General features: G+C 32.2%; 1 protein-coding gene across 1 annotated transcript; it reads left to right on the top strand.

Moving 5' to 3' along the window:
• The first annotated feature begins 9220 nt into the window (after positions 1-9220).
• On the top strand, positions 9221-11165 carry LOC111905522 (stem-specific protein TSJT1). Its single transcript, XM_023901203.3, has 4 exons — positions 9221-9494; positions 9954-10194; positions 10298-10418; positions 10808-11165. The coding sequence occupies exons 1-4, from the start codon at positions 9301-9303 to the stop codon at positions 10993-10995; spliced, it is 744 nt and encodes a 247-aa protein (XP_023756971.1). The 5' UTR covers positions 9221-9300; the 3' UTR covers positions 10996-11165.
• Positions 11166-11673: the final 508 nt, after the last annotated feature.

Genomic DNA, 11673 nt, shown 5'->3' with positions numbered 1-11673 from the left:
TCGAATATTAGATCAAGCGATTTTTAACCGACACAACCTAAACGAGAATTGAAGATCTCATTATTAGTAGCGTAACAATAAAAAGACAGACGAAAATGGACATCGGATGAAGAAGTTATGAGATTATAACGGACCAATCCTGTCCCGGCCTGTTAAAAATATAACTTTAAAAATAAATTCAAAATTAGCCGAAGGAGTCTAAACGAAAGTTGTAGAGTGCGTCTCCACCTACGCATGGATATAAAGAACGTCAAAAACGGAGTTCGTATGAACGAGTTACAAATTATAATAGCATATTTACGTATTAAAATAAAGTATAAATCATATATACGTACACACACACACACACATATATATATATATATATATATATATATATATATATATATATATATATATATATATATATACATATGTATATATCATTAGAAAGGTATCGACGATGCGGTCATTATAAGACTAATGTTGAGTTCTTTCGACATTAGTTTAGTACAAATATCTTTAAATCTATTTAAAATAGTATTATAAAGGGGTGTTTAGTTGTTGATATAACTATAAGGTCATTAAGTAATTATGGGGGGTAGTTTTTGTAAATTCAATTACTATAAATAAGAGGCTTGGGCTCTCATATTTCTTGCACCATTCTCTTGATTCAAGAGTCTTTCTCTCCTTATCCCCCGAGCATTTCGGTCCCTCGTGATTCGACTTCTCTTTCTGTAGTTTTAGTATAGTAAGATGAACGCTGAAGCCCTGCACGAATCTTTCTTAGAAAGATTCAGCGACGAAGTTCTGCCCCTACAGAGCCCGACTCCTAGCTAAAATCCCCTTGTAAGTAAGTTATGCTTACCCTATTTTAAATATAGTTATATTTAAAATTAGTATTGTTATTATAAATTTATAATAAATATTTGAGCTATTATTATGACTTATATAAGTGTCGTTATAATATCTTTTTAACTACTCGCGGTACGGGAAATCTGGTTTAAAGGGCCGCATAGGGTTGTTGGATTTCAGAAGTGCTATATGCCAAAATGGTCCTGCCCTCCGGTGTTTTATGTCTGGCCCCTGTCTGTACATAGTGGTTGGAAAGTATTGTTTAAACGCTTATATAATAATAATAATAAGACTAATAATTAGTCACGGTAAATATTAGACTAAAATCTAGTGGTAATAATACTAGGTTTCGTCGAAGGAAATTATTTTAAAGTAAACGAAGCGCTGTCCGAGTACCGAGTCACCACCTTCTCAAGTGAGTGGATAGTTACTTTCATCTTACACATAGATATGAAGTATTTTATATAAACTACGTGCTATGTGTGCACATTATCTGAATACTTGCTGTCTATGTTGGTTGAACGTTTTATACATGTTTTAAAGGACTTAAACTGTATACGTATTTTATATATACGAAAATGTTGGGTATGAGATGGGTAGATGAATGATGAGAGATAGAAGATGACGTGAGTATACATTGGCAGCTACAGACTTAGTGCCTATGGGACAAACACCGGTAGCTATGGACTTAGTACCTTTTAGACGTTGGTAGCTATGGATTTAGTACCTGTAGGAATTGGTAGCTATGGACTTAGTACCTGTTGAACATTGGTAGCTATGGACTTAGTACCTATTAGATAAAGACTGGTAGCTATGGATTTAGTACCCGATGAATAGACTATAGCAGCTATGGAATTAGTGCTTTATGAACGAACATTGGCAGCTATGGATTTAGTGCCAGTCCCATAACCCTGGAAGTAAGGGACTTCGGAATAAACGAATGCATGATAGATGACTCTTAGGTTAAATCCTTAAAGAGTAAAGAAGATAATGGGGATGGGTAATTGGGTTAATTGTTTGATTGAACATAATAATTATATTATTGTGGGTTGAAAACCCTATGTACTCACCAGGTTTCCCAACCTGACCCACTCAGTTTATGTATATCACAGGTGACGAAGTGAAGTGACATTACACTGAGAGATTTAAAAGAGATGTAGATCACTAGTGTAAATCATTGTAAGTCTGGTTATGCTTATGTTTCGGTATTAACGATGACATCCCAAACATTTTAAAATGAAATAAATACGTTTCTTCGAAAATGTTTTAATAACGTATTTACCATGTTTTTCTGGGAACAAATTCCGCAACCTTTTTATAAAATGAAGTACTCTGATTTTTATAAAGCATAAACAAAATCGGTCTTTTCTGGCCGTGATTTTGGGGATGTCACAATTTACATATTAGAAAAGGGATGTCGTAATCCAACATGCAAATAATATGAAGGTAAGTGAATGACGATTCACTAATTCTCCACCACAAAACCTAACTTTAAGTTCTAAATGAATTTGAGAATTCCTAGGTTTAGATGAGATTCATTGAAACATTTCAATGGCATGTTTAAATCTCGATATTCCCCTCTTGTTTGTGACTGGGATACCGAGGATCACAAAGCGGGTGTGAATTACCATGCAAATTCACATGGTGACTTCATTGTAACGATCACCTATTCGATGTGCCGGTAAACCACACACGCTCCATCGAACTATGATAAACAATGAATCACCCTTCGCCACCTTTGCTTAGAACCAATTAGTGTGTCGGTAAACCACACACGCTCCAGTAACTTCTTAGCAAGGGTGCAAAGTGTAATTTCATGGGATTGCATCAATTCACTTTTCCTAAAGTAACTAAGATTGGGAAATTTTAAAAACATGAAGTTACTTTGTATTTCATATTATACTTTTAATGAGAGGATGAGGTTGCCCTATCCTACCCGTTCGGCTAACGACCCTCCACCGATCAAGCAAGCGGTGGGTGTGAGTGTATACCCATTAAGCGCCATTTTATAGGCTGCAACCTTATACCTAACTTATAGATCGGCTTCGTGACTGAGGCCTACTAACGGTAAGACTAGCATTTTAGTTATATATATATATATATATATATATATATATATATATATATATATATATATATATATATTAATATTGTAATATTATATTAGTATAGGGTTGTATTTTAAACTTGTAAAATTCTAGGGTTTGAAATTTAAATTGTCTAAATTAAAACTTTTAATCACAAAATAAATTTCAAAACTTGAGGACAAGTTTTAAACATTTAAAACATGGAGGATCAAATAACAAATAATCTTAATTAACAATTAATTCCATAATTATCCATATTTGATTTATTTAAGATTTCTTGCATAATAATTTACCAATTTAATCAAAATAATTAATTAATTATCACATAAGGAAATTAAATATTTTATTAATTGATAAATCTCTTTAAATAGATCAAGATTATAGTCATATATATCAAAAAAATCAGATTAGGGTTGATCTAATATGATAAAGGCAAGTTTCCATAAGATAAATATCAAAAAATCCCGAATTTGGCCCTTCCTGACGCTCGAACTCGCCGAGTGCACCATGGGACTCGCCGAGTCAGGTCAACTCGCCGAGTCCACCATGGGACTTGCCGAGTCCATGACTCAGAAACATAAAAATCGAATTTTTCAAGCAAGATTCAAACAAACAAGCAACAATTTAATAGAAACCAATCTAGGCTCTGATACCACTGATGGGTTTTTGCCATATGAACATTCCTATGTGCACATGCAAACCCTAATGCTTGGATCTAGGTTTCTCTAATTAAACATGCTTTGAATCCAATACTTCTAATGACTAATTAGGTATAAGAACAATACAAAATCAGATCTAGAAGTTTACCTTTGAATCTCTTTTTTTGATCTTGTTGTCTTGGAGCTCTAGAGTCACAATTGTCACTCCTCTAATGGCTTACAAACACCAACTAGCAAGGAGGATGATTTGAGAGAGAGGAGAGGGATTAAAAATCGGCCAGGGTTTCTTTGCTTTAGCAGAGGTGCCGATTTCCCTTGCCCTAGGGGTCTATTTATACTTGTAAGGCTCCTAGGGTTTCACCCTTAAACCCTAGTTGGATAATCTTTCCATAAAGCAATCCAAATCCTTTCCAAAGATAAGCCTTGGACGAATTGAGGCTATCCCAAGCCCTAGAATTCGTCCAACGTCTATCCAATAAGAATTTACAGCCCAAAGTGTAACTATCAAACAATTGACAGTTTATACCCTCTTATTTAATTAATCTCTTTAAGTCACCAAATTAATACTAATTAATTCATGACTTATATTAATCAAAAAACAATATTATTATTCATTATATTATTCTCATAATATATCAATAATATTTACTCTCTCATAATAAATCATCCTATCAAGTTGCTATGGTGAAGGCAACCCAAAAGGACCATGCACAATCGGGTCAAATACTTGCCTAATATAGTTGCAGCCTTAGACACTATTCCAACACTCGACACGCCGTGTTTGTTCATTTATCGTCGCGGCCAAAGTAATCTCAACAGTTCATGTTGAGGCTTCCAACATGTCGTGTCTCTAAAAAAAATATAAACAATTGGAAAATAGGTTCATACCGGAAACCAAGCATTACACAACTTTGTTGTATCTTAACAAAGCTTGCTTGCAAGACTTGAAGTTAATGATTGATGAACAACATAAGTGTGAAGAAGACAATTTTTATTATTGATAATATGAATGTTGGATTAGTGTCTAAGTCCATAACTATTTTGGTATGTACTTGACCCGATGGTGCATGGTCCTTTTGGGTTGCCTTCACCAAAGCAACTTGATAGGATGAATTATGGAGAGAAAGGATTAAATATGATTTATTAATATATTATGAGAATAATATATTAAAGGATAAATCATATTGTTTAATTAATATTAGTCAAGAATTAATTGGTAATTAGTTTTGTGACTAAAAGAGATTAATTAAACTTAAGGGACTGGAATTGTAATTATAAGATAATTGCAATTTGGGCCATGGATTGTCTTGAATCAAGGGGTGGACGAATTCTAATGGGAAACCCATAAGGAAATCGTCCAAGGGCTTGATTAAAGGAGTCTATGGGTTGCTTAGGGCTTAAGCAACCAAATTAGGGTTTCCTTGTTAGACAACCCTAATAGCCTCACTATATATAGAACCCTTAAGGCTCAAAAACGTGGGGAACTTCTCTTCTAGGGTTAGAACACGTTTTGGGCAGCCTCCATCCTCTCTCCTCTTCATCCTCTTGCTTTTGGTGTTTGTGAACCATTAGAGGAGTGACACTTGTGACTCTAAGCCTTCCAAAGTCAATACAAGGAGATTTGGGATTGTTATTGCTTGATAACAATCAAGGTAACATCTTAAACCTATTCTCATGTTAATATGATTACTTGAATGCTAGAATTAGGGTTTATAGTCTTGGATAACTTGCATGTACAATAGAGAAACCTAGATCCAAGCATTAGGGTTTGTATGAGCACATATGATGTCTTATGACCAAAACCCATCAATGAAGGGTACAAGACACACTTTGGAACAACTCCTAACCCTTCTGTTTATAGATTAGAAAGGTACAACGAACATATCAGGTCATGCTTAAGTATGGTGGACAGACGATCATGCTCAACATGTCTAACATACACGATCTATACAAAAGATTTTATCAGATAGAGTAACCAAAAATACGTCTATTTAGTATAGATATTTTTATATATGTATTTAATAATACATATAAATACGTTTAAATGAAAAAAATACTTTGAAACGTTTCTTAAGGTGTAAAAATATATAAAAGCGTTTTTCATATATATATATATATATATATATATATATATATATATATATATATATATATATATATATATATATATATATATATATATATATATATATATATATATATGACAAAACTGCACAAATGGTCCCTGTGGTATGTCGAAAATTGCCACTTTGGTCCAAAAAGGTTTGGAGTAGCACCACAAGTCCAAAATTTTCATTTTGTTGCGAGTTTGGTCCAATTTGTTTTGAATTTTTATAAAATGACGATTTTGCCCTTTGTATTTTCATTATTTATTTATTTTTTAAATTACAAAAACTAAAAAAGGAAAAAAAATGTTTGTATTATTACCCGCCACCCCATATTTTTCTCTCTCCCATTCAGAAAAAGGAAACACCACCAGATTTCCGGTGGCTGCTGAAGCACCGTCGTCCGACCACTAAAACCACCGTCGACGTCGGAACCCTAGAACTATCCGGCGCCGACTTCGCCGGAGAAAAAAAACTGAGATTTGAACCTCCAGAGACCATCATTCTTCTTTCTTTCTGCTGCTACGATGGCCATCTCTCTCTCTTTCTCTCCCTTCTACTGTTATGAACCGCCTGTCGGACCATCCAAATTACCACAGATGACGAAGATCTAAACATCTCGCCGCCACGACGGAGATCTAGATTTGCTGGTTGTTCGACAAGAAAAAGAGAGAGAAAGAGGGTGAAAACAGATCTGAAAACTTGGGGTTTCGTAAAACTAGAAGGGTGGCGGCGTTAGGGCTTTTGCTGTGTAGACACCTCGTCGGAGAAGAAGAGAGTCGAGCGGTTTGATGGTTCTAAGGCCTGAAACTAGAGTTTTATCGAGCCACAGACGTCATCGTCATTGCCGATGACGAACAGATCGAAGGCGTGGTCAGATGAGAAGATAAAAGACAAAGGCGATGATGGTTTCGACGAAAAGCAAATAGAAAGAGGGAGAGATTGAGTCCGGTTTCCGACAAATCTTCGTCGTCCTTAGGAGGGTTTCTTGTTCGCCGGAAAAACGATTTCTCAGATTTTGCAACTGATTTCTCGATTTCTAGCAAACCCGACTCAGTTCATCTATCTTCTTAGTCCGTCCTTCGCCCCTTTCTCAGATTTATGGCACCAAAAACCCTAGCCTCAAATATCGAAACCCGCTTCGTCGGAAGCCTCCATCGCCAGTGGTGAGAGAGAGAGTGAGTGAGAGAGAGTTTGCATTTTTTTTTCCGTTATAAAAAATTATAAAAATAAAATAAAAAAGGAAAATTTTCTTTTTTATTTTTCTTTTAATCAGAAAAAATCTTTAAATAATAAAAAAACTGAAAAATGAAAAAACAATGGCAAATTCGTCATTATGAAAAAGTTCATAGCAAATTGGACCAAACTCGCAACAAAATGAAAAGTTTGGACCTCTAGTGCTACTCCAAACATTTTTGGACCAAAGTGACAATTTTAAGCAAACCACAGGGACCATTTGTGCAGTTTAGTCTATATATATATATATATATATATATATATATATATATATATATATATATATATATATATATATATATATATATATATAGAGAGAGAGAGAGAGAGAGAGAGAGAGAGAAAGAAAGAGAGAAATATGTATTTAGTATTTATACATGTATTCATTTAATAATATTAATAATAACGAATTTAAAAAATAATATATTTATTTGTGTTTTTAATAAAATAATAAAAATAAAAATAAAAATTATTTTTTTTGTAAAAAAGTTATAATATTTCGGTTTAGTTTATGAAAAAGTTCTAATATTTTGGACCAGTTTACGAAATGGTTCCAAATTAATATGTAACCGGTTGAACAGGGAAAAAAACTTTTTTAGTTTATGAAAAAGTTCTAACATTTTACCGGTTTTTAAGATTTTTTTATACAAGAAAATTAATTGAAACTATTTCGTAAACAGATCCAAAATATTGAGATTTTTCTGAAGATTTTTCTTTTATCAAATTCAAATGCCATACATTCATCGAGAAAAATTGGTTTGTTGACGTATTTGTGGTCATGAAAAAGTTGAAAAAAAGTTAACAAAAATATTGTACAAGATTTTTTTTCATTTAAAAGTTGAAAAAAGTTTCCAAAAAACCCTTACAATTATAAATAAAAAAGTCTAAAAACGATTGTAGAATAATAAATCTGTAAAAAAAAAAACCTTAAATTTAGCATGAATTTATAAGAAAATTTTGTATTCGAACAAGATATTTAATAAAATTTAAAATCAAAGTCCAAAATATAAAATTTAAAAAAAAGATGATCTATTAACCTAAAATAGCATGTAACCATAGATAAAACATAAATCCATTATCTTTTAAAATATAAGACGGATTGAAATTTTTTAAAAAGCTAGTTCCATATAAATTAATTTTGTTAATTATAAAAAATTAATTAATTGTTGAAAAAAAGAAAAAAGACGAGGATGAACATATTGAGTTGGATCATCGTCACCTTCACGACGAATTGGTTGTTCTTTGGTCCCACCTCAAACAAAAGTGTACTACCTTTCTTTAAAAAATGAAATGATTTTTTGATAATTATAGTAATTTATAGTTATATAACTAAATATCCAATGTTTTAAAAACCGGTTTGAACCGGCCGGTCGAACCGGTTGGACCGTGAACCGGAAGAGGGAGCGGCTCAACTATCACCGGTTTTATATTGATTCCGGATTGAACCGGCCGGTTTTTAGAAAAAACCGGTTGAACCAGTCAAAATAAACTGGTTGAACCGGTTAAACCGAATAAAAACACATGAGAAAAGAACAATTTACATAATAAATTTTGCGATTTTTTTCAAATGTATTTAGTTTTCTCTAAATAAACACATACGGTAAATGTTATAAATTATTTTGATGTGTTTGTATTCATCAAAAACAATATTTCGTTTCAGAATTATACTTTATTTTCTTTTTGACGTATATGGATTGATGTAAAATAGTAAAACTTATGGTTATGTGTTATTTTAATGTGTTTGGATTCATCTACAACTTATTTTTATGTGTATTTTTAATGTTTGAACTTGTAAATATTAAATTTATAATTTCTATATGTATGCATGTAGGAAAATAGAAAAAAACATGAAAAATATAGAAACCGGTTCACCCGGCAGTTGAACCGGTTAAACCGGGAACCGATCACCATACCGGTTCAATTAAAAAACTGGTTTTTAAAACATTGTAAATATCTCTATTGTTATGTTTTTTTGAAAAAAAAAACATTCAATTGAAATTTTTTGTATTAATAAAATAACTAAAAACGAGTTTGTATTGTAGTTAATTATATTTATATATCATTAATTTAATCATTATAACTATTACCCCAACAATGAAATTAATAAACATCTGTAAATTAAAAGAATATGTTGTATTTTATTATGTTTAACTCCGGACAAATAAATAAATAAAAAGGTACCTTTTTATTAAAGAAATGACCCACCATATCTCGAGTCACATGTCTTATCCATTATTTTGTTTTGGATAATATTCCACATCCACTATCAAATATTACGACTATAAGTACTAATCACACATACAAACATTCTAACAATCACAATCATCTATTCATTTGATACACAAATCTACATCTCTTTTGTTTATTTTCAAGAAAAATATGTTGGCTAATTTCAAGAAAGGTTTGGTGAGTGCACCAAAAGAACTTTTTAGTCCATCACATGATCAACAACGCAAATATCATTATCAAAATCAAGATCCTATGAACCATTTCTTGAATTCCAATCCCAATTCTCTCTCATTTTCTTTTGGAAATGATGCTTCTTTGGCGTTTGATCCTTCTTCCCAACAAAGGTAACCTTTTCATCTTTACATTTATCTGTAATAAAGTTGTACCCTTTTTTTCGATTTATGTAAAAATTGGTTTATATACTAAATATGCATAAAGCCATTTATTTTAAGACAAAAGGTAACATTTTATTTGTAATTCGTTGTAGTCCATGTATAATTCATATGACTTATATAACTTAGTCAAAAAGTGAAATATTGTTGTATAAACTCCTTAAGTATCCATATAAATTGATAAAAGTAAAATAAAACATTTTTGCATTGCATAGATAAGCATTCAACCTGTTACCACAGTTTCTTGTAATGACTATTTTGTTACAAAGATTTGCAAAAAATGAAACGTTGTTGCTTAGATACACATGCATTAACCCTTTATTTTCTACACGACACAACAAAAAAGAAATCCTTCTAGTGTTATAGAATGATTTTTGTTTTGGTTGTGACATTAGTGAAATGTATTTGTAGGTTGTTTAGTAGCATGGATGACATCTATTGCATATTCTTGGGAGGTCTAGACAACTTATGCACCCTTAATAAGCAATATGGGCTAACAAAGCTAGCCAATGAGCCCATGTTTGTGATCCAAGCTTACAAAACTCTTCGTGATCGTGGCCCATACCCGGCCCACTCAGTCCTCAGGGAGATGGAGGGTAGTTTTGGGTTTATACTCTATGATCTCAAGGCTAAAACTGTCTTTGTCTCACTTGTAAGTGTCCTCTCATTACTTATACTCTCTCATGTATCATGTTATAAAGAGGGCATGTTTGACATTTTACTTAATATGATAAATTGGTGGTGATGATCCATAGGGTGCCGATGGAGGAGTGAAGCTTTTCTGGGGCATAGCGGCTGATGGCTCGGTGGTAATTTCTGACAACTTAATGGTCATAAAGTCTAGCTGCTCCAAGTCATTTGCTCCCTTCCCAGCTGGTAAAAACTTTAAAATTCTCTTTCATCTTTAAAAAAATAAAAAAATAAAAAATTGTGTGGTAATCTTGTCTTTTACCTAATGTGTATATATAGATTAAAACCCAACACCCAATAGTAGCCGAATTCTGGCTTGTGCTTTACATGGAAAGTGAAAATGAGGCCCAACATTGATTTAACCAATGAGTATTAATGAAGTGGGCCCAACAAGTGTTTTTTCCTAAACCGATTTGGATGCCCACCTATAGGCCTCAAAGAATCGGTTCCTAGTTGTTAAGTTTGTTTTTTAGGGTCAAAAGACTTTGAAAAGAACCGTTTTTTTAACCCACAAAACAGGTTCTTTTAATCTTTTATTTGGTATATTGATGCTTATAGTTTGTGTTGTTGTATAGGGTGTATGTATCATACAGAAGGGGGATTAATGAGCTTTGAGCATCCAAAGAACAAAATGAAGGCAATATCAAGGGTTGATAGTGAAGGAGTGATGTGTGGTGCTACATTTAAAGTTGATGTGTATTCAAAGACCACACAAGCAATGCCTAGGGTTGGAAGTGAAGCTAATTGGGCTACTTGGGGATAAGGGGCATGATAATTTCCTTTTGAGTTTTTAATTTTTATTGTATAGAATAATCAAATTCAGATTGTTGACTTTCACTATAGATTTATCTCTTTGGAAAAATGTACTTTTATTATCTTTTGCCTCTTTATAAACTATTGACTAAATTCCGTGTTTGGTCAATGTCTTTGCTAGATGGTCATAGTATAAATCAATGTATACTTCACATCATTTACTTCACATGTGCAACATTATCGTAATGAAGCTAATCAATGATAATGATATGTTATTTTAATCGAGTGAATACTACTTGTGTAGTGTTTGATTAAATGATTAAGAATCTAAAATGTGATTGAGTTGAAGAGGGAGATAGAGAACCAAAATACACATGAAGGGTCTTAACTATTCCACATAAGTAATAATTAGGATGAGAAACCAATATTACAATAAATAAATCATGTGGACTAAAATCTTATTTTCCACTAAGGTTTTCTATATGGTTATTTAGCATCTCAATTTAAATAATAGGTAACTTCTGTTTTAAATTTTAATTTTTTTACTCATATTTTAAAATTTATTACAAATTTGATATGACTTAAAATTTTTGTTAATTGTTCCCAAATTTAGGTTTTTTACAAGTTTATTTTTCTACAACTTTTTAATAATGGTTTATAATTTTCTCTTTCCTAACCTTTTTTTAAT

Source organism: Lactuca sativa, chromosome 1, assembly GCF_002870075.4.
Source record: "Lactuca sativa cultivar Salinas chromosome 1, Lsat_Salinas_v11, whole genome shotgun sequence".
NCBI classification, from domain to species: domain Eukaryota; kingdom Viridiplantae; phylum Streptophyta; class Magnoliopsida; order Asterales; family Asteraceae; genus Lactuca; species Lactuca sativa.
Note: the sequence above shows the minus strand (reverse complement) of the source record. Positions and strands in the feature narration are given on the sequence as shown.

Excerpts from the sequence above, each read along its gene's own strand:
- LOC111905522 (XM_023901203.3), top strand. The coding sequence starts at position 9,301 with ATGTTGGCTAATTTCAAGAAAGGTTTGGTGAGTGCACCAAAAGAACTT. Across the intron at positions 9,495-9,953 it reads GATCCTTCTTCCCAACAAAG|GTTGTTTAGTAGCATGGATG; the intron begins GTAACCTTTTCA and ends ATGTATTTGTAG. Across the intron at positions 10,195-10,297 it reads AAACTGTCTTTGTCTCACTT|GGTGCCGATGGAGGAGTGAA; the intron begins GTAAGTGTCCTC and ends GATGATCCATAG.